This window comes from Enhydra lutris, unplaced genomic scaffold (genome assembly GCF_002288905.1).
Source record: "Enhydra lutris kenyoni isolate GAN:26980312 unplaced genomic scaffold, ASM228890v2 scaffoldscaffold4, whole genome shotgun sequence".
In the NCBI taxonomy this organism is placed as follows: Eukaryota; Metazoa; Chordata; class Mammalia; order Carnivora; family Mustelidae; genus Enhydra; species Enhydra lutris.
In genome coordinates this window covers 10,898,736-10,922,532 of record NW_019154088.1, presented here as the reverse complement: position 1 = coordinate 10,922,532, position 23,797 = coordinate 10,898,736, and the positions used below count along the sequence as shown (strand labels likewise).

The 23,797-nt window shown below is 41.1% G+C and overlaps 1 protein-coding gene across 2 annotated transcripts in view; it reads left to right on the top strand.

Annotated features, from left to right (window-relative positions):
• LOC111160334 (VPS39, HOPS complex subunit) overlaps positions 1-23,797 on the top strand; it is a 46,238-nt gene continuing 22,441 nt past the window's right edge. Inside the window, exons 1-11 of one of the 2 annotated variants that reach the window (XM_022523384.1) lie at positions 67-256; positions 7,716-7,779; positions 13,292-13,326; positions 13,805-13,869; positions 14,186-14,228; positions 15,613-15,707; positions 16,660-16,758; positions 17,204-17,296; positions 19,259-19,442; positions 22,768-22,888; positions 22,992-23,112. In XM_022523384.1, coding sequence (XP_022379092.1) covers positions 184-256; positions 7,716-7,779; positions 13,292-13,326; positions 13,805-13,869; positions 14,186-14,228; positions 15,613-15,707; positions 16,660-16,758; positions 17,204-17,296; positions 19,259-19,442; positions 22,768-22,888; positions 22,992-23,112 — 993 coding nt within the window. In that variant the 5' untranslated portion in view covers positions 67-183. Of the gene's footprint in view, positions 257-7,715; positions 7,782-13,291; positions 13,327-13,804; positions 13,870-14,185; positions 14,229-15,612; positions 15,708-16,659; positions 16,759-17,203; positions 17,297-19,258; positions 19,443-22,767; positions 22,889-22,991; positions 23,113-23,797 lie in introns of both variants that reach the window. The other variant, XM_022523376.1, reaches the window with a different exon arrangement.

The window sequence follows — 23,797 nt, the reverse complement described above, 5'->3', positions numbered from 1 at the left end:
CTGCGGAAGAGGCGGGCTTAGCTCGGCAGGAAGTCCGGTGTTGATGGCTGTGTTGTCGTATGGCCTGTAGGTAGGGTCCCGGTTCAGCATCACGGTTGGCCCTTCCACTGGGCTGGTCCCGGCTGAGGCCTGGCCCGGCCCGACCCATTACGGGTGAGGCTGCTGAAGTGACTGCTCGCCGCCATGCACGACGCCTTCGAGCCCGTGCCGATCCTAGAAAAGCTACCTCTGCAGATCGACTGTCTGGCTGCCTGGGGTGAGCTGAGGGTTCCAGGGGCCGAGGCGGGGTCGGCGCAGAGGCTGTTCCGACCTTTCACAAGGCTGGGAAAGTGGACGGGCATGTGGCTGTATAAACTCCCGTCGGACACTGTCCGAAAGACCTGGGATGAGGGAGGGCATTTACGCCGAGCGCAGTGGGACTGTTGGGGCAGTCCTCCGGAACCCAGTCATTTTAAGTACGTTTACTCTTGCTTTCGGTACAGAGTTGAAGGTTGAGCTTTTCTTATTAGCTATACTGAGCTTTGGCTCCTTTCGAGACCCAGTAAGTCTTCAGTTTGGAGGGGCAAGCAGTGGGGAGTTTTCAACTTGCCCGGAACTTGAACTTGCCCGGATGATTCTCTTGTTTTCTAGATGAAGAACAACACTATTTTAGGGGCACTGAATGCGTTAACACCATATGCCTTTTTTCCTTAGTGATCACTCATCGTTCACTTATTATTATTGTAGGTAACTGACGTTGTTGTTCTAAACTCAGTCTAGCCAAGTGGTTGACTGCCTTATATTCAAAGTGCCCAAGCTACTTAACTGTGTGGGTAGAAGAGCATCATTCGAGGCTGTCATGAAATCTAACCTATTAAAAATTTGTGTGATCCTCTTGGGATCGGCCAGTACAGAAGCAGGGCCGGGCATCTCTTTTATGCTCTAGAATAGAAATGGTTTCAGGGGTCTAAACCTTGACTCTTAATTATGAACATTATGCTTTTAGAGTGGTTGTGTCTGATAACAGTCACCAAAGACCAAACAAATAATTTCAGTCTTTCTTGTTAATGTCCAGGTACTAGAAATAAGGGCCATGAAAAGATGTCTCAGAATGCTTCATCAGATCTTATACTGAGCTATACCCAAGATGGGCCTGATGGAATCTGGTGGTGCCTGGCATCTTCTGCATTGTTTATGGACATTGCCACCCAGGCAGTCTTGCAGAGTTCTTCACAGGCTTTTCAGTAGGGTGCTTTCACTACAGGTCTTCATGTTAATGTGTACAGTCTTGCCTCTAGCAGCCCTGGGCTTCTTTAAAATCATGCTTTCAGGGGCGCCTGGGTGGCTCAGTGGGTTAAAGCCTCTGCCTTCGGCTCGGGGCATGATCTCAGGGTCCTGGGATCGAGCCCCGCATCGGGCTCTCTGCTCCGCTGGGAGCCTGCTTCCTCCTCTCTCTCTGCCTGCCTCTCTGCCTACTTGTGATTTCTCTCTGTCAAATAAATAAAATCTTTAAAAAAAAAAAAAAATCATGCTTTCACAGTAAGCTGTCCTAGTCCCTTGGGTTAAGGAGAGAATCTTGCTTCCTCCGAATATCTCAAGAAAACCTCCATTTTCTGTTATTAAGTGCTTAGCAAAGATAAAAAATAAATAGAGGAGAAAAAGAAATTTAAAAAATGAAAGACTTGATGCTGCACAAAGGGACACATTCCCCTAATTCTTCATCAGATATATATTCAATGCCTATATGGCGCAGTTTCTCTGCTGAAAACAAGGATAAAGGGATGAATAAGAAACAGTGTCTGTGCTCCTAGGACACACAGTGAGGGACAAAGTCATAAGAACAGATTATGATACAAGATAAATGATACTGAAGGCATATGCTGCCTATTATAGAAACATGGAGGAGGGGTACCCAGCTCAGCCTAGGACATACGCTTCTGGAAAGGGTGAATGCAGCTGCTTAACATGCTTTACTTAGCTTGCCATAATCCTTGACTGATACACTGTGGAACTAGTAGTACACGTATCTTATCCTCTCAACAGTCCATTTTGTCACACTATAAGGATTCCCTGTACTTTAGCTTTTCAGAAAGATAGTTTAGAAATGCTAGGTAGTTTTTTCTACCTTCATCTCCCAGCCTACAGGAGAAATGCTTATACCTTCTAGGATGCTATGGTAGGTATTGGTCTGCAAGAGGCTATTTACCACCTCTTGACTCAGCTGTTTTCAGACTTAAGCAGCAGTGAATATTGGCATATCTAGTTGTTACCCCTTTTACCTAAAATTCATCCAGGATCCTCCCGAAGCCAGATCACGCAGGGCCAGACAATATTTGAGAGACACCATAATCCATCTCTTGGGAAATGGAAATGGGGATACTGATGATGATGACGATGACTTCTCCCTAAACTCTGGAGTTGTAGAATCCAGCTGCCTTTTCAGCACCTTCAAATGGTGTCTAATGGCATGACCATAATGGTTCTTGATTCCACTCTCCCAAAACACGCTTGTCCCCCTGTATCCCACATCTCAGCAAATGACATTTCTGTTCCCATTTTCTGCTGATGATTTTGGAACCATTCTTCACTTCTCTTATACACCACATCCAATCTGTCTGCAAATCTTATCTGCTCCACCTCCAGGTAAAGTCTAGAATTCAGTCACTTGTCTCCATCTGCACTATTTCTATTCTGATGAAAGCACCACCTCTGTCATCTGAATTACTGTAGTAGTCCTCTGACTGATCACCCTGTGTTTGTCATTGTGCCACTTTTAGTCTTTTATCCACACAGAGGAAGAGTGATCCCTTGAAAACTGGATCTGATTGCATCTCTCCTCTACTCAGAACCCTTCAGTAGCTCCCTGTCACAACTAGAATAAGTTCCAAAGTCCTTTCTGTGCTTTCTACATCTGACATCATCAGGCCTGTGGCTGCTTCCCCTCATCTACCTCATCTGTGCTCTTAGCTCCTGCTCCGTTCTACTAGTCACACAGTCTTCCTTGTTCCATAACACACAAAGCACGTACCTACCTCGGGGCTTCTGCGCTTGTTCTTTTCCTCTGCCTGGCACTCTCTTGCTCTAAATATTACAGAACTCGTTCCTCATTTCCTTCGGGTGTCTGCTGAAATGTCACATAAATCAGCAAGACCTTTCCTAACGATGCTATATAAAAGAAAAGGTGCTATTCTTACTCAGACTTATCTTTCTTCTTGTCATGGATTGTCACCTAATGCTATTTTATGTTATATTATTGTCTCTCTCCATATTAGAATATAAATTCCTTCAGAACTGGAACTTAGTTTTGTACATTGCCTTATTTGTAGTTCCTGGAATAGTTCCTTATAATGGTATTCATTAAATCTGTTGAATGAATAAATATTAATTGATATTAATAGTAACAGCTTCCATTTATTGAGTACTAATCCTTATTAAACTTTTATGAAATAATATCTGCATTTTACAGAGGAGTAACCTGAGAATCTGAGTGATTTTTCCAAGGTCACATATCCAGTAAATCGTGTCTTATTCTGGACCCTGGTTCCCAAAATATAATATATATTCAGAACCTGTTAAAAAAAATGCAGATGTGCGTTTGTATCTGTGTATCTGTATGTGTGTCTACACATTCATTCTTCTATTTTCCAAAGAAACAGTAGGATAAAAAGGACTAAGATGGTTGCCTATAGCAGATGGAGAAAACAGGGAGAGTGGACAAGGATGCAAGCTAGAGTTCCTACAGTTTTAGCATTGGAACGACATAGATGCATCATATAATTAAAAAACTGAATTAAAAAATGTGGGTTTCAGGTCACCACTGCAGAATTATTGTGTCAGAATCTCTGGGAACAGCACTATGCAATTTGCATTTTTAGTAAGTTCGGTGATTCTGATGCAGCTAAACAGGCTTATGCTTTAAGAAACACTGTTCTTTGCTCTATGACCTCAAAAAGGGAAGTGACCACTACCTGTTTCATTTCTGTATTCCCTGCAGTGGCCAGCATTAGGCCAGGAATGGAACTGTTTATCAAATGAGCTTGGACTAGGTTGTAGTTGGACGAAGTTTCATTAGGGTAATTATGAGCAAGATGGCCCAGCACTTACTCATTCTGCAGGAGGAAAAAAGTCCAACCTTGTGGCTCAGCATTAGGCTGTTAGGAGTTTTCTAGGGCTGATTCACATTTGTTTATGTATATGTTACCCACAGACTACACCGTTTTTGTAGTATGTCCCACTTTCTGATTTGCTGTATTGAATCTCGGAAGGGACTGTCTATTCCATTCTGTGTCTGCTCTGCAAACCTCTCATTCTCTGTGCTTTGCCTCCATGATTGTATTATATGATGACATGTCATAGACTGTGAAGGCCCAAACATGGGTCAGGTCCTGTGGTCACCTGAGCCCCCACCGACTTTTTTTTAATTAAAAAAATTTTTTTTCTCAAAGATTTTATTTATTTGAGAGAGAGAGACAGAAAGAGAGAGAGCAGGAGTGGGGTGAGGAGCAGATGGAGAAGCAGGCTCTCTGCTAAGCAGGGAGCCCATGCAGGGCTCCATCCTGGGACTCTGGGATCATGGCCTGAGCGGAAGGCAGATGCTTAACAGGCTAAAATTACCCAGCGCCCCCCCCCCCGCCCCTGACTTCTCTAACCAAATCAAGCCTCTTCAAGGTTGTGTGCCATGAATGCATCTGGGTAATGTGCTGTTTTCCCTTGAGTGTGAGGCTAAGTAATGTGTGTGTGGTGCTTTTACTACTTAAAGGAAAGTTGTTAAAATACTTTATATGTATAATAAGTGGTTTTTCCTCCTTAGCACCTTCAAATGAACATGTGAAAAGGGTTAAATAAAACCTCAATTAAAAATTTTTAAATTTGGGCTCCTGTGTGGCTCAGTTGGTTAAGCGACTTCCTTCGGCTCAGATCATGATCCTGGGGTCCTGGAATCAAATCCTGCATCGGTCTCCCAGCTCCACGGGGAGTCTGCTTCTCCCTCTGACCTTCTCCCCTGTCATGCTTTCTCTCACTCTCACTATAAATAAATAAATAAATATCTTCAAAAATTTTTTTAAAAAATTTTAATGAATATGTCTGATTCTGTTTTCTGACCAATAGATGTTTGATAAATAACATCTCTTGGCAAGTAAACATTTCAATAAAATGGAAAGTAGACCTTTGAATGTCATGCTTATGAGTTTGACTTCATATTTTGGTAGTGCTCATGAGGATGTAAGCACCAGTGTGACAGTCTCACAGATGTGCTCTAGGTAACCTACAGCAAACATGGAAAGACACATATAATGAGACCAGTTGAGGCCATCACAGGGGTCCCTGGAGGGACTGGGATATGGCTTTTGCAAGCTACCTTGTAGAGCTAAAATTGATAGGAATTGCAGACCTGAGTGTTAAGATGTGGCTGTTAAAAGAGATAAAGGAAAAACAGGAGCTGGTAAGGATTTGGGGAGCAGAGTAGGGAGGGAAGAGTGGGGAAGATGGTGAATATTCTTTTGGCCTTTTGATTATAGATTTTTATGTATGTTATAAGTGAGTTAAAAAAAATTTCCACCTCATTTTATTTATATCTGAAATAGCAGTGGGGGTCCTGGAAATCAACTTCAGTGTTACCAATTGCTCAGTGCAGTGATATCTATAAGTAGAATTCTAAGCACAATATCTTTTACAGAGCAAGCATTGTGAACTTGTTTCTTTGTTTTCTGTGTTCTGCTCCAACATAAATCTCCAACATTCCTTTAGAGCCAGTGTTATTTTTGATTTCTCTTAATGTCATTAAGAGCACATAATGTCTTACTTTCTGTATCCTGCCTTTGCTTTAAAAACACAAGAGAAGTCAGAATCACTATATTTTTTTGGAAGACTGAGGACATCAACCTGGAAAAATGTTCCTGATGTGGCCTCTGGCCTGTTTTTATAAATACAGCCAGTGCCTTGCAGACAACCTCTGGCCAACACCCATTCTTTTGACATAGGATGCCTTCATAATTGCATCACAGCCTGTGGTTACATCCTGACGCTTCTACACACATCTTCCTACATGTATGACTCTGGACAAATTACTTATCCCCTAGGCCTCAACTTCCTCATCTGTGAAATGGAGATTTATAAGAAGGACATACCCCAAAGGATACTTGTGAGGATTAATGAAGTAGCATGTGATATGTGCTTAGCATTTCCTGGAGCACAACACATGCTCAATAAAGTTTATCTGTTTGTACCATTATCCAAGAGGATCAAGAGAGTTTATGAAAGGAATAAATGACCTTTTATAGTGTCCAAAAGCTGAGGAAGTATCTGTACATGCTTAACTTCCCTGAATGAGTTAATATAGATCTGACAGGGTAATTATTTAAACCCTATTGGAGCCTCTTTTAGCATAGACCAGTGTCTCCCAAAATGTAGTCCTTGAACCAGCAGCATTACCGTCACCTGGGAACTTGTTAGAAATGGATGTTTTCAGGCCCACTGTGAGACCCGCTGAATTGGAAACTGAGGGCAGGGCCTAGCAACCTGTTTTAACAAATCCTCAATTAATTCTGATACATACCAAAGAACCGCTGGCATAGACCAGTTTTCTTTTTTTTAATAAGAACTTTATTGAGATGTAATTCAACTACCATACAATTCACCCAGTTAAAATGCACAGTTAAGTGGTTTTTTAGTACAGTGCAAGTCTTGCCACAGTCAGTCTTAGAACATTTCATCACCCTAAGAAAAACCCCATACCCATTGGTATTTACTCCCCTGTTTTCCTGTAAACCCACCAGCCTTAGACAACCACTAATCTGTTTGTCTCTATAGATTTGGCTACTCTGATATTTCATATAAATAGAGTCATAAAATATGTAGCCTTTTTCATCTGGCTTCTTTCATGTAGAATAATGTCAGGTTCATCCCTATTATATAGGAATGTATCCCTATATATATAGGAATGTATCCCTATATAAGCATGTATCCACACTTCATTCCTTTTAATGGCTGGTTAATATTCCATTGTATGGATGGATTTGCGGCATTTTGTTTATCCATCCGTCAATTGATGTACTTTTGGCTGTTAGAGATGCCGCCGCTCTGAACATCTGTGTACAAGGTTTTCTGTGGGCATATGTTTTCATTTCTCTTGTGTATATGCCCAGGGGTAGAATTGCTGGGTCACATGACAACTCTATGTGTAATCTTTTGAGGAACTGCCAGACTGTTTTCCAGAATGACCACACCATTTTATATTCCTGCCAACAACATGTGAAGATTCCAATTTCTTCACATCTTTGTCAACACTTTCTTTTTATATCTGCTAGACCGTCATTTACGATAATGAGTTCTGTAAGCTTACTATTGGTAGCACTTCTTATTTTCCCTAAAGTAAAAGCATTAAACCTTTAAAGGATGCCATTTAGTTTTGTTTCTGCTATTAGTTACCTAGTTTCATGTTTACACTATCCATTTTATGATTTTATAAATTTGCATCCTATTTTTGGTCAGTCTAATTTTGAAACACTGAAGGCAAGGACATTTTTTATTCTCTAATATGTCTGGTAATGATACTTTTTTGATGGGTTGCTTCTCAAACATTTCTGGAATATAAATAGTCCTTAGCTTTGCAAAACACCTGCTATCAAAAGAAACTCATTTTCTGGCCCCTTTGATTTCTGATTACAAGCCCCAGCTCAAGAAATAGGGTTTTGCTAAAACTGACTGACCTTTTTCTCCGCTCTTTTCTCTTCCAGAGGAATGGCTTCTTGTTGGCACCAAACAAGGACATCTTCTTCTGTATAGGATCCGGAAGGACACTGGTAAGTGGCAGCTCTCCAGCCTCAAGAGAGAGGTGACTTACTACTCATGCAAAAAATTGTGCTGGTCAGCCAGTATACAGCTGTGAAATCAGTGATTCCTGGACCTTTAAAAATGATGGGGTTGAGAGTAGTACAGTGGGAAAGTAGGGAGAAGCATGAGAAAATCTCTGGCATTTTTGTTTTTTTTCTGTTTTTCTGTTCCCCTACCCTGATCTTGTAGGTGCAGTTGAGTATTCCTTCCCTCTTTGCTTACAGGAGAGTCACTGTCAGAAATAAGAAGTATTACTGAGGTGAATAAGATTTTTGTATGAATGATGTGGTAGTAGGAAACAAATTAGGAACAACAACTTTTGTTAACTTTTGAGGGGTGGACTAGGAGAGAGGAGGCCCAGGTTTGGGCCCAGCTTTCCTTCTTCTTGGCCAAATGACTGAGTAGGTCCTTTCCTTTGTCATTTTCCTCTTCTATAAACTGTCTATCTCACAAAATTGTCGGGGTCAGATGCAAGGATTTTGAAAAGTAAAGCTCCAATCAAATGTGACTTTGTTAGTAAAAATGTAGACTAATAACTTAAGTATTTGAAATTTATTTTGTTAGGGTTTCCTCTGTTGGAGGGAAGAAAGCACCGCACTTCCTTTTCCTGATTTTATTTCTATAGTCTCTTTATGGAAAATTGATGGGTTTGGATAATATACATTGGAGCTACAGAGTCTTTAGAAATCTGCTGTTAATGCCAGAGTGTGTTGAACCATATGAAATTGTCATTATTTGACTATATTAGGAAAAACAAAATTTCATGCCTTTCAACCCAATAAACTTTCTGTAGTAAATAGCTTAAAGTAAGATTGGAAATAGATACTTCCTTTTGGAACCTGGAGCAAGAGTAACATGGGAAGAAAGGGCATCTTCCTAGGGCATGTGGAGGGGAATTTCATTCTACCCATTTTAGGTTCCTTGGGTGGGAACATGTAAATTGGACTGACAAAAGACAGATTGACAAGAGAAAAACAAGTGTATTAACATGTATTACACATACACATGGGAGCACTCAGACATGGGTAACACAGAGGGGTTGTGGTTGGAATTTGGGCTTATATAACATCTTAACAAATGAATAACAAATTTTTAGAAAAGTGGTAAGACAAAGGAAAAGGACTTTGAGTTTCTAGGATGGCAAACTGTTAAAAGGCAGACACATGGGGGAACTAATGGAGTAAGGATGAGTAAGTAAAGTTTGTTAATAGATTGTTCAGGTGTCCTCTCTAGGCTGATGAGGGTTTAGAGCTATCTCTGCTGATTAAATGCTGTCCTTGGTAGAAAGGGGAGGAGGGTCACCTTTATAAATGTATGTTCTGTTTTTAGGCAAATTAGAGGGAGGGAGAGAGCCTTTCTTTATCTGCTTCTTCCCAGTTGCCTTCAGCTCAAAATAAACCTTATCCCAAAGTGGCATAATTTGGGGGGATGCTATTCTGCTACCTATCACCAGTGAAGTAGGGAAGAGGAAGGCACCTGTTCAGAAGAGAAACCAGCAAAGGGTATATTTCATTTCTAAGTTTTTCAACCTTCCTTTAAATCAGAGGTCAGTAAACTTATCCCAGAAAGGGCCAAAAAATAAATAGTTTAGGCTTCATAAGCTCTAAGATCTCTGTTGTGACTACCAACTTTGCTATTTCAGCAAAAAGCAGCCATGACTGTATGCAAAGGAGTGACGTGGCTGTGTTCCAACAAAACTTTATTTATAAAGACATGTCAAGGGCTGGATTTGACCCCAGGGCAGGACTTTGCTTGCCCTTGCTATAAATTTTAGTTCTCAGGGCCAGAATATTTCTATTTTGTGACACTTATTAGACTATAATTTAAAAATTAAGCTTACTTTGGATTTTATTCAGCATTTGACAACCATGATTTGACTGTCCACTGTAGGCTCAGATACTGTGCAGGACGGGAGATAAGAGAGCTTAATATTCTTTACCCCAACAGATGAGCAGTTCTTTGTAGCTTCAGATACTAAATGCTATGATAAAGTGATTTGTTTGATAGGTCATTTCTATATAAATGGTAGGGAATTGAAAACTAGACCAGAAGAGTAACTCTCAACATAGTGTAGTCTCAAACTGATAATATTAGTGCTAATATGACTTGGAACCCTGGTGCTGATTGTTCATGCCCTGTGATGGGTTCACCATGGGACTTTTGAGACATTCGTTCCTGGGGCTCAATTTCTGCATAGGTAACTTGAGTAGCAGTGCGACCTGCCTTAGACAATTGGGAATCAGACTCTGATTAGAAACTTGACTTCTCCCTGTATCCTTAGAGAACAGTTCAGTTCTGGCTCAACTCTGGCCTATTTATGGCCTGAAAAAGAAATAGACTTGGGCCTCTATGAATCAGCCATAGAACTAAGTTGGTTCCTAAGTTTGAGATATACCAAACCTAAATTAGGCTGCAACCAGACTGTCTTTCTGAGGAAGGAGAGAGGGTGATAAGGTGTCATGGAGAGACTGGAATTAGGGGTACCTGAGATCAGATGTTAGTCATTTCTTTGAGCTCGGAAATGCTTCTAGGCCTCATTTTACTCCTCTCTTAAACAGAGGCGTTAGATGAGCTCACATCAAATATCTTAACAGCTTCAGGTTTACATCAGTGCCATCACCTTAGAGCAGTTGTTCTCAAAGTGTGGTCGGTAGACCCCACAGTGTCCCCAGGATCCTTTTAGAAGGTTTACCAGGTCAAAACTAAGTTCACAGTGCCACTGCACCATTTTTTCACTGACATTTATTGACATCTGCACTGATGGTAGCTAGAACTGCGGGCCCTTAGCATAAGTTCAGGCCAGTGGTTAACGAGCTTGTTGGTATGTAGCTGTTCTCATAGTAGTCGTGGTGCTCTCCAGCTCGCTCTCACTGTGGTTTCTGGTTTGTTTGTTTGTTTGTTTGTTTATTTAAAAAAAAGATTTTATTTATTTATTTGACAGACAGATCACAAGTAGTCAGAGAGGCCAGCAGAGAGAGAGAGAAGGAAGCAGGCTCCCCCCCTAGGAGAGAGCCCGATGCAGGGCTCAATCCCAGGACCCTGGGATCATGACCTGAGCCAAAGACAGAGGCTTTAACCCACTGAACCACCCAGGTGCCCCGGTTTCTGTTTTTTTTAAACCAAGTTTCACCTAAGGATGTTCTTTGTGCGGCAATAAAATTATTTTATTATATCCTGATCTTTGACAATATTTCTTTTTTCGTTTTTAAGATTTTATTTATTTATTTGACAGACAGAGATCACAGGTAGGCAGAGAGGCAGGCAGAGAGAGAGGAAGGGAAGCAGGATCCCTGCTGAGCAGAGAGCCTGATGCAGGGCTCGATCCCAGGACCCTGGGACCACGACCTGAGCCAAAGGCAGAGGCTTTAACCCACTGAGCCACCCAGGTGCCCCTTGACAATATTTCTTTTTAATAATCTCTGATGTAGTAAGAAGTGCTATGTGCCAAGGTGTAAAGCACAGTGACTGCCTTGAGAAAAAGTTCTCGTTTGAGTTCTGAGCTGAACTGGCCACTTTTTCATGAAGCATCATTGTTGTTTAAAAGAATGACTGACAGACTATGGTTTTGCCCACCATTTGGGTGGTTGGTGCATATTTTCTTAAAAACCGAACAAAGGAATCTGTCACTTCAAAGAAAACAACTGGAAGTATCTGTGGCTAACAGTCAGGCTAGGGCTTTCAGTAGAAAATTAGAATTTGTGGAAAAATTATATCCACACCATGAACTCGACAGCTTCTCAGTACTTTTCTGATGATCTGTGTGTCCTATAACAAAATATGCCAACATTTGGAAAATCTTTGTGATTCAGTGAACAATATTTTCCAGTGCATGAAGTTTCTAAATCATTCGTGAGTAAAAAGATCCATTCAAAGTCTAAGACAGAGGGTGCCTGGGTGGCTTAGTCAGTTAAGTGTCTGAATCTTGAGCTCAGCTCAGGTCTTGATCTCACGGTCATGAGTTCAAGCCCCACGTTGGGCTCCATGCTGGGTGTGAAGCCTAGTATTAATTTAATCAAATAATTAATTAATGTGTAAGGTAAGCTAATTGACTTCAATTTGACAAGAAGTTTCATTAATAGGTTTCAGATTCCACATTGTTAGAAACTCCATTTGTCAAGTTTCGTATGGTATCAAAGAAGAAGATGGACAGTTATCTGAAAAAACTTTATTTTTTTATTAATTAATTTATTTTAAAGACTTTATTTATTTGACAGAGAGAGAGAGCAAGCACACAAGCAGGGGGAGCAGCGGAGGGAGAGGCTCCTCACCAAGCAGGGAGCCCAATGCAAGACTCTATCCTAGGACCCTGGGATCATGACCCGAGCCAAAGCAAATGATTAACCGACTGAACCACCCAGGCACCCCATGAAAAAGCTTTAAAATATTCCTCCATTTTCCAGTTCTGTATCCATGTGAGAACAGATTTTTGTCATATCCTTCAATCAAAGCAGTGTATCAAAATAGTACAGAAGCAGATGTGAGAGTCCACCATGTTCTATTAACCCAGACATTTAAAAGAGATTTACGAAATATAAAACAGTGCATTTTTTTTAATTTGGAAAAATAGTTATTCATTACAATTTTATTTATGCTAACATGTAATGGGCTTATTACTAATATTTTAAAATAAGTTAATAAATACAGATTTTTAAAATTTCTCGGTCTTAATTCCCTGGTATACATTGATAACTACGACCCATGTTAAAGTTTTGGGATTCTCAATTTTTAAGGCTGTGAAGGTGTCCTGAGGCCACAAAGTTTGAGAATCTCAGTCTGAGGTAATTCAGCTTATGAAGAGAATTGTTGGAAGTAATAATAAAGCCCTTTTCAAATATAGAACTAGTTACCAAGCAGGAAGTGCCTGAATTTTTTTTTTTCTCGTGAAATGTAATGGCAGAATACAGGACATGTTTATGAATCTCCCACAACTCCTGAGCCCCTTCATCTCCTCTGCTGAGGGACAGGTGGAAGAAGTAAAACCAGCTTTGGTGGCATGGGCACTTGTGGCTGCCTTGGGGACGCTCCACCGATTTCGGGGCCATGGACCCCACTAGCTGTGGGGAGCAGCTCGGGGTCAGCAGTGTGAACCGTCTTCTTCACAAGCTGGGAGGCAGGTGGCAGAGGATCGGCTCAGCACCTGGGGTTTACAGTCAGCCCTGAGTTTGCTTCTGGGCCGTCTCTCACCCACTGCTACCTAACTGCATGACCTGTCAGGTCCCTCACATATGAAATTGGAATAATAATAATATCTACTCCTTGGGGGTAGTTGTGAGGATATTTATATATATGGGTACATATATATAATTATATTTATATATATTTTTAAACATATATGCTCAGTTTGTGATAGCTGCTATAATTATTGTGATAATTATTCTCTTTTTGACCTTTTGGTGACTTTTGAGGCTGACTGTTTTTGTCATCCCCACGAGGCTGGCATCACGTTTTTATGGTCTGTAACTTTCTTCCCTTTTTGTAATGTGCCAACCGATATGGCATCTCCTGAGAGCAGCAGTAAGGGTGGGCGCACTAAATTACTTTAGCCGAGGGGGATGGTGTTGAGTGTTTGCTCTGTCCCATGAAGCAGGATGTAGGGTAGCTGCTGGGCTTTTGTTGGTCTAGATCTAAGGATGTTTCAGGCTGGGTTTCATTGCTTGGGCTCTTACATTTGACCGTTACTTTTACAAGCACTTAGCCAAGGTGCTGTTTTGTAGGTTAAGACCTTCAGACCCACAAGTACCTTGGCAGCTTCAGTGAGCTTCTGTGGTATGATTCTTTCCGCTAATGCCAAGTCAAGGTGCATGAAACCCTCTGTTCTAAAATGGGAGTTGAAGGCAGCTTCCTGTACTTAGTGAAGACAGCTATCTAGTGTAGATCTCCAGCTTCCAGTCTTTTAGGAATATTTAGATTTCTATAGAAGAGCCATGGGAGCAGCATTTTTTGTTGTGGTTGTTTTTACATGTTTGGAACTGTGAATGTTTCTTTTCCATAGGTTGCAACAGGTTTGAAGTGACACTAGAGAAATCCAATAAAAACTTCTCCAAAAAGATTCAGCAGGTAGGCAGTGATGATGGTCACTTCAAGAATGTTTGACTTCTGTGAGACCCTGTCAAAGCTAGAACTTTGATAACATTATTTACGAACTCTGAATTCTGTGCTGTCTGTTCTCCCACTTATTAGGGATCTGAGTTCATCTGTCATGTGCCTGAGATCCTCTATAATGAGCAGAAATTGCAATTACACATAAATATCCATCAGATCCCTGTCATTGGCCTAGACTCTTTTATTCCCTCTTTAGTACTGTTCTTAAATGAACATTTGTTAAGCCTTGGTGGAAATGTTTAATTGAGTCTAATGATTTGTTCTTTTCCAGATCCATGTGGTTTCCCAGTTTAAGATTCTGGTCAGCTTGTTAGGTAAGCAAAGGAGTTGCAGTTGTATTCCCTGTGTCAAAAAACAAAAGCTATGACTTGATTAATCACTCTTTCATGCTTAATTTGATAGACATTGAAACTGACCTGTTCCAAACCAGACATAGCAGGGTACATGGGTATTAAAGGCAAGAGTATCCCTCATAAACTTGAGCTCTGCTGTCCAAGAAATGTCATTCATTCATTCATTCATTCATTGGGCAGATATTTATTGAGCCCTGTTCTAGGCATTGGGGATACCAAATTGAATGAGACATGTTTTCCATCTTTGAGATTTATGTTCTGATTGTGAAGACTGAAATGACAGAAAGTAATCTTGATACAGTGTGATAAGTTAACAATAGAAATTTATAAAAAATGTTGTGGATCTTAGTAATGGGAAGGACAACATCTTCTAGTGGATGATTAGGATTTTGGCAGGAAGAGAGAGGGAGGCAAAGCATTTTAAGCAGAGGCCTTGTGGTCTGGCCAATTTAGGATGTGTGGTAGAGAGTGGCACAGTGGCAAGAGATAGGGAGAAACAGATCAAGACCAGACTATTCAGGCCTTGATAGAAAATCCATAGACTCAGGGTGCCTGGGTGGCTCAGTGGCTTAAAGCCTCTTGCCTTCAGCTCAGGTCATGATCCCAGGGTCTTGGGATCGAGCCCCACATCGGGCTCTCTGCTCAGCAGGGAACCTGCTTCTCCCTTTCTCTCTGCCTGCCTCTCTGCCTACTTGTGATCTCTGTCTGTCAAATAAATAAATAAAATCTTTAGAAAAGAAAAGAAAAGCCATAGACTCAAGTGAAGGCAGCCAGTGAGGCCTTTTCTTAACAAACCGAGGACTAGAAACTTGCCTCATGCTTTGTACAGTTCAGCCCAGGGCCCAAATGGTGGAATCATTTTAAACTTAGTTTGTAGGTGGAGGGAGAAATAAAGTAACTAAACCTTCATTAGTAAAACTAGATAGGAGGGCCAAGTGGAATTATTTTGCTTGCTTTGCTAGTAAAGAAATCCTTGCCATGGTATTGTACCAAATCCACAGAGGATTTCCTTTCTTTACTGAGGCTTCCAGTGGAAGTAGTTTTGAAAGCCTGTTCTTGCACAAATATTGCATCACAAATTTCCAGACTTGAGAAAGACAGAGTGTGAGAGTGCTTTGGTGGCAAAAGAGCTCTTCTGCATAAGCAGCCCAAATTTAAAGGCATGAAAGTGACCTCTATCATTTTGTCATGTAATTCTGATAACAGACTGGAATAAATCATTGTTAGTGAAACCAAAGATACATCTTCAACCAACACTTGCTGATTGGTTCTTCTCTTTGTTAGTTACTTTTGTGTGTGGAGAATTGTGATAATTTATAATATTGTTATACCTTCTTCCAAATAGAAAATAACATTTATGTCCATGACCTATTGACATTTCAACAAATCACTACGGTTTCAAAGGCAAAGGGAGCCTCACTGTTCACATGTGACCTCCAGGTAAGTGTAAGCAAGATGAAAATTGACTTCGTGTTTTAATAAATATGGTCTTTCTTAATATTCCTACCATTAGGTGGGAAGAATAACATTGATATACCAACCCAGCAGAGACTCCAGAGAAAGTGTTTGATTTTGGATTGTGTTAGAGAAATTTCCCCCTTTGTATGTTGTCAGAAGGGGAAACATTTGGGTTCCCTGTATGTGCTAATTAGAGCACCAGACATCTGTCTTGGCAGGAGGCAACTAACCCATGATAAAAGTCTTTGCCCATGGATAAATCATTAGTGGGAAAATCCAGACTTACTGGTATCATGAACATGGGACATTAAATTGACCTTGTTCTGAACAGGTGATTGTATTCTTTGTCTTAGGGGGTTTTTGGTCATTTGGGAAAGACATTTCTTCTTACTTATGCCAATTCATCATCCTTACATTATTAAGAATCTGCCTTACCCTTTTACTCAGCTTTGATCACTTTTTAGTCTTTGTGGTCTACATTGACCCTGCATTGTTTTATGCTTAGATATTTCTTTTCTCCTCCCTCCTTAAAGGTTTAAAAGTGGCTGCTGACACATGCTGATCCCTGACCAGCATGTACTGACAGCCATGAGTGGACAAACATTTAAGAAAAAAAGGAGTAAGCGGTCACGTAGGGGAAGGCCTTCCCTGGGCTTTTCCTGTGTGAATTATGAATGTCTGAGAGATTTGCCGGGGTTGGGGTCTTTGGCTGGCAGCCCTTGGAGGGGAAGTGCTTCTCAGCCTATTGTTTCTAAGAACGTCTTAGAAAAAAAATGGTGTTCTTCCACTCAGTTTGTTTGGCAGGGGTACTTTATATTACAGGGGATTTTCAGATCAGTAGCCATTTCAAGGCAGAAAATCTCAAATTTAGCTGTCACTCAGTTACAGAGTCACCACATACACCGCCTCATTTGTCCTGGGTGTCTCTTCCCAGCACACAGAGACTGGTGAGGAGGTGCTGCGGATGTGTGTCGCTGTGAAAAAGAAGCTCCAGCTCTACTTCTGGAAGGACAGGGAATTCCATGAATTGCAGGTGAAGTCCCTGTTCCCTGGTCTGTGTTGACTCACAGCTTGAAAGGCTTCCTGTTCAGTAACACTGAAGGTCTGGGCTCTGGTCTTGGAGTTCTCTCCACATGAAGGCTCTACCGTGAGTATGTGGGAACCTATCCATGGCCGCTCGTCAGAGTCTCCTGGTCTTCAGAGGCAGTGGTCATCCAGTTCTGCAGCGCTTATATGGATTGGTTTATTTCAAAGTGGGTTTCACCTTTTGTAAAGGCGTCTAGTCATCCAGTTCATGGGTGAATTAAATTTTTGTTACAAGTGGTTTCTCAGCCTTGAGTTTACAGACTTGTGCTTAGATGAGGGTGATGGCGATTTTGAAGAGGTGGGGTAGAATAGCAGGAAAGTCATGGTTTTTTGTTTTGTTTTGTTTTTTCTTTTAATACCTTTCCATTTGAACTCTTGGTCTCTTTCTTCAGGGGGACTTTAGCGTACCAGATGTGCCCAAGTCCATGGCCTGGTGCGAAAATTCTATCTGTGTGGGTTTCAAGAGAGACTACTACCTAATAAGGGTAAAACTTATTCTTTTGCATATATCATCCATTTACTTGGGGGAGAGGATCATGTGCTTTTGAACTACAGGTCAGGAGACTGCCTTAAGTAGCGTTTTGGCATAACAGGGTTTGTGTTTGTACGTTTGGCTATTTTTTTATGCTTCTCAGCATCTCTACAAATAGATGTCGGATGCCAGGCAGCATGAACTCTCAATTCTCTGCATAATGAATTATCCACATCATGTATCTAATTGTTGGAACAGATAATTAGGGCTGCTTGCCTCCATTCAATAGCATTACCAAGGACTGTCATCTTAAGGCTTTGGTGCGCCTTATAAACTAATTTTAGTATTAACTTATGTATTTTTCAGACTTTGAGTTTTCTGCGCCCTCAAACCTTTTAGTATAGTTATTTTAAAACTTTATTTTTTTTTTTATTTCAAAAGCCACATATGTTAATATAAAAAAATAAGGAAATATAGGTAAGTAAAATAAAGGAAGTACAAATCACCCATAAATCCTTCACTCAGAAATGATCACTGTTAACCTTTTGGTAGATGAGCTTCCACCTGTTTATAAAAATAGCATGTTATACACATTGTCTTGTAATCTGTTTTTCTGAACCTAAGTGGTAAATATCCATGACATTGTTTTTTTTTTCCTCCATTATGCGTACTATATGTAGAATAGGTTGATATACCATGCATTTCATAGCATAATCCAAATTTCTTATCCCTCTCATATTCCAGACTTGGCAGTTCTAGAAGCCTTTCTCCCCCATCTCCATTTCTCCCCACTTTCCTACCACCCACTGTGTTAGCTCTTCATTATTTATCTAGTTAACATATTTGTTCCATATTTATACTGTTGACTGGCCTGGTTTGATCAGCCTCAGAGTTGCAAACTGGTAGAGGAGTCGCCCGTATCCAGCTGATGGATGCGCAGAGTAGCAGCTAGGCCTGTGGGTGCTGAAAGAAGTCTATGAGGGCTGGGGATACAGAGCCAGAAGCTGGAGGGTAGGCTCTCATTACTCTGACTACCTTTCCTCTTCTTGAGGGTACAATCTTTTGAGGGTGGGAAATCTTGGGTTAGGCCCAAGCTATTCAAAAATTACTCATTTAGATCAGACAATAAAATTCATTCTTTCAGGTGTATGGTTCTAACATGGTTAGAGTCACGTAACCACCACCATAATCAAGATTGAGAGCAGTTCCATCATCCAAAAAATGTCCTCATTCTAACCTCTTGAAGTCAACCCCTTTTCCTATGCCCCAACTTCTAGTAATCAATGATCTGTTCTTCATCTCTTATAGTTTTGCCTTTTCCAGAATGTCATATAAATGGAATCCTACAGTATGTAGCCTTTTGAATATGGCTTCTTCCACTTAGCATAATGCATTTGACATCCATCTGTATTGTGCGTGTCATCATATTCTTTATGGCTGGGTAGTGAGTGGTCCATAGTATGGATGTACTATGGTCATTTATCCATTCATCAGTTGAAGGACAAAGTTGTTCCCAGTTTTTAGCCATTATGAATAAAGCTGCGATAAACACTTACATACGGGTCTTGGTGTAAACATAAGTTTTCATTTCTCTTGAGCAAGTGCCCAAGGAATGGGATTATTGGGTTGGATGGTAAGTATATATTTCACCTTAGAAGAAGCCAGCAGACAAAATGGCCGTACCATTTTGCATTCTCACCAGCAGCGAATGAGAGTTCCAGTTGCTCTGCATCCTCACCAGCACTTGACATTGTTAGTTGCCAGCCTAGATGCTTGTCTCTGTGTTAGAGAAAAAGAGAACTGGTTCTATGTTGTGATGACAAAATTTGTCATAACAAACTCTATAATATTTCCTTATGCCAAACAAGGAATATTATTGGCTTCTGTAGGCTCAGGGTTTTATTTGGATTTTTTAGGCCTTGTTCACTCCTCTGGTGAGAGAATGCTGGTTGACTCATTTTGTGTCTTCCTATAGGTGGATGGAAAAGGGTCCATCAAAGAGCTCTTTCCAACAGGAAAACAGCTGGAGCCGTTAGTTGCACCTCTGGCAGATGGAAAAGTGGCTGTGGGCCAGGATGATCTCACCGTGGTGCTCAATGAGGAGGGGATCTGCACTCAGAAATGTGCCTTAAACTGGACAGACATACCAGTGGCCATGGGTGAGAGCACCATAGCAGCTGCTTCCCACTCTGGGCTGGGGTTGTGTGCCATCCTTGCAGAAGGGAATCCCATTCATGGCTTTCACAGACTGTGGTTTACATTGTCATTTACTCTCAGTTCCCCTTCTTAGAAGTAGACAAGTGTTTAAGGTCATTAAAAATGGGATATTCTGGTCTTTGTAAGAAGCCAGGTTTTGTCCCAGAGGGGGAGAAATTTAAAACTGAGTTATGTGTTTTAGGAAGTGATTGTCTGTTGCCATATATTTTTATTTCTTAGTCCTTGTTTTACTTTCTGTGTAATGGTTTTAATGTGTCCTCTGCCAGATCAACTACATTTGGAAATTAGTGACAATTCTTTATTTGTCCCTGTAGTACATGTAACTCAGTATTGATGTGCTTTTGACTTGGTGGGTATTGCTTCTCTTTTGTAGCTTGGAAGTGCAGATTGCGTTTAGATGTCAGGCTCTGGCCTGCACATTAGGTATTTCTGCTCTCACCCTGCCCCAGGCTCTCAGCAGTGGTATTGCCTGGAAGTGTATAACCACCCTCACAGCAATTCATTTTCAGTCAGAGGAATGAGCATTTTAAAAATAGTTACTGCTGTGGAGTGGGGCATAGAGACATGCCATCTTTAAGGACTCTAGCTGGGGAGGTAAGGATAACATCTTGGATAAAAAGAGAAAACAAGGCATTGCTCAAGGTGTTAAGTTGGATGAGTTGAGATTCAGTCATTTAGAAAGTTCAACTTGCCAGTAAGAAGTTCCATTGCATAATTAAGGTTGGACTAGACCAGGCAGGGAGTTTATGACTTGGCTTGAAGAAAAATTCCTTTCATTCTAGGCAGAAAAAAATAGTTAAAAATAGTTAAAAATGATCGGAAATGTTCCTTTTTGACAGAGCATTAGAGAGACTGACCTGGTTGAAACAGGTGGTCTGAATTACAGAGGAATAAGAGTAGGGCTGGTTTTTAGAGGCCCATGCGAAGGTCAGAGAGGCCAGTAGATTCCTAACTGGTAGAATGTTTTGGTAAAAGCATCATGTTCTAGAGTAATTATTCTGGTTGTGTTCATTGATGAACAGATCAGGAGGAAGATAATCAAAAGGACAGTATTTTGTAAGGCCCAAGATTATGTATATGAACAAGTTTGAGGGGCTAAAAACTTCATGAGAAGCTTTGTGGTCTTCTGGGGGGTGCTTGTGTTCCCTTCAGAAGAGGGGCTATGGTAGAATTGATGGAGATATGTGTAATACGTGTGAAGAGTATGCTTCTCATTCTCTAGTGTGAGAGTTTCTGTTTTAAAACCTTTGTCAGTGTCCAGTGCCTTTGGCAGTGTGTCTTAAAAATGTTTCTGTGCCTTAACATACTGAGGAAGGGAAGAGCTGGGCATTCTTTCTAGGTAGGGTGGGAGAACCACCATCTGACAGGACGAAGACTGAACTTCTTCAGTGGTGTGCATGTTGAACTTCATTTATACTTCTCTCAACTTTACCACTTCACCTGGACTCCGGTCGTCTTGGACTCCCCCTCATCCAGCCATGATCCCCTGGGCTCTTCTTGCCTCTTCCTCTCTTCTCTTGCCCGCAATGTCCTGCTCACATGACAAGGCCCTATTCAGTGGCACTTCCTCTCTGAAGTCTTCTGACATGCAGGCAGAATGAATCACTTCCCCCTTAGTGCTTCCAAAGCCCTTTCAGGTTTATTTCTTTGACAGAGACAGATCAGAAGTAGGCAGAGAGGAAGGCAGAGAGAGGAGGAAGCAAGCTCCCTGCTGAGCAGAGAGCCCAATGTGGGACTCAATCCCAGGACCCTGAGATCGTGACCTGAGCCGAAGGCAGAGGCTTTAAGCAACTGAGCCACCCAGGCGCCCCGGATTATACTAGTTTTTAAAAATGAGGCCAGCATTAAAAGAGAAGTAAAAAAATCCAATGCAAAGCAAGTTTTTAAATTTTTTGATAAGATGAAAAATATTAGCACAGTAACAGCAATAGCATTCAAAGTGATGAAAATATTAGGCCAGTTCCCTTCTGGCTTTAAAATTTTTATGGTATTTAGAGTATAAACTGTATTAATGTGGAAAACTTTTTGTCAGAAAATACATGACAGAAATAAATCCGTAGCACATTAGCCACAAGAAGAAACTCTTTGAGTGTTTGAGGTTAAATTTCTATATGATTATTATGCCATCTAGTGGTTGATTTTTTTACTTTTTTTCTTTCCTTTTAAAAATTTTCTATTTTAGGGGCACCTGGGTGGCTCAGTGGGTTAAAGCCTCTGCCTTCGGCACAGGTCATGATCTCAGGGTCCTGGGATCGAGCCCCGCGTCGGGCTCTCTGCTCCGAGGGGAGCCTGCTTCCTCCTCTTTCTCTGCCTGCCTCTCTGCCTACTTGTGATCTCTGTCAAATAAATAAATAAAATCTTTAAAAAATTTTTTTCTATTTTAATTGTAAAAAAATAAATAAATAAAATCTGTCATCTTAAGTGTACAGTATTTTTTAAGTGTACAGTTCAGTAGTTACGTATATTCACATTGTCATGCAACAGATTTCAGAACTTTCTCATCTTGCAACAGTAGAAGTCCGTATCTATTAACCCTTTTCTCCCTCCTTCAGCTCCCAACTTTCAGCTCTACGTTTCAGAACTTTCTCGTCTTGCAACAGTAAAAGTCTGTATCTATTAACAACCCTTTTCTCCCTCCCCTAGCCCTTGGGGCCAACCATTCTACTTTATGTTTCTGTGATTCACACTCCAGAGACCTCGTGTAAGTGGTAGAAAACTGGCACACTAAGAAGGCCAGCCAGTTGCTTTCTCTGGGAATCACTGAGCATCAGGTGGAGTTTTGCATCTTTTCCCTCTGAAAATCTGAAGCAGAAATAACCTTGGCCAGAAATGTGGAACTCTCTTTAGCCTCATTTTAGGGAAGAAAGAAGTTGTCTTCATCTTGTCCTTCTCATGTAACCTTCTCCCACTGATGCATTGTTAGGGGCAGCTGGACTTTGTTGGCTTGGTTTTGTGACTGATGAGAAAGGGAGCAGCTGAAGGACTGCTTTCACCCAGTCCTTTGGAGGAGATGGTCGGAGTGGGATCAGGTCACTCAGCAAAGCTGAATGCGTCCTTCTTGTGCACAAGATTCCTCTTAGGGTCACTTGGACAAAACAAACTTTTTTCCCTTTGGATATCACAGCATGGGATCCTGGCTTGGTATTTGAGTAGTGGACTCTTTAGAGATCTCATCTGAATGCAGCATAGAAATGAGAAACTGAAGTAGCCCATAGACCTAAAGCCTGAGACCAGATCCACAACTGGAAGCGTTCTTTTCTTGTGCAGAGCACCAGCCTCCCTACATCATTGCCGTTTTGCCTCGATATGTGGAGATCCGAACATTTGAGCCAAGGCTTCTGGTCCAGAGCATTGAACTGCAAAGGCCCCGCTTCATTACCTCGGGAGGGTAAGGAATTTCCTTTTTTACTGTAGCTGCCATATTATTGCAAAGCTTTAAAATCATAAAGCCTGTGCTAAAGCTTTGCTAATATCCTTATTCCTTCCTCCAGATCAAATATTATCTACGTGGCCAGCAATCATTTTGTTTGGAGACTCATTCCTGTCCCCATGGCAACCCAAATCCAACAGCTTCTCCAGGACAAGCAGTTTGAATTGGCTCTCCAGCTTGCAGTAAGTATTATTCCTGAGATTTGGATGCAAGTCTGCCTTCCTCATTGTTCTCCAAAGCAAGTGCTTTGGGTTTAGATGGTTATATTTAGTTTGGACTGGTAGAATAAGCACAGAGCTGCAAGTTAAGGGACTTGGATTCAGGGTCTGACTTGGCCATAGAATATCTATGTAACTCTAAATAAATTTCACTTTTTCAGATGGCCTGTCGGTCAGATGTAGAATGAATGCCAGTTAAAATAATAATAACTCCTAGAATTTAGAAGACAATAAAGTAATTTAATAGATATGGTATAGCCTTGAAAAATTAGACCATGCAAGTATCTAACAGTCATAATGTAAGATTATAGTCTGATTGAATGCAACAACTAGAGGGCTTTTCACAATTCCTTTCAGCAGTAGATCCCGGGGTCTTTGGATAAGCAGGCCTCCTTCAGGTTTCTGAAACCAGCTTGAGTTGCTGCATTCAGTAGGGCTGCACTCTTATATTTATGGCTGCCACTCTTCCCTGAACGTCAGCACCAGGTATTGTTCACAGCCATAGTGCCCATGCTTTTGCTTTTGCGGTTCTCTCATTGCCAGCACACTCTGTGGAGACTGACTTCTGAGACTTGTCTTATTCTCTTAAATATTCCCAGTGGTGATTATTGTCTGTAGAGAGTAGATTTGATTTTAGGAAACAACTAAG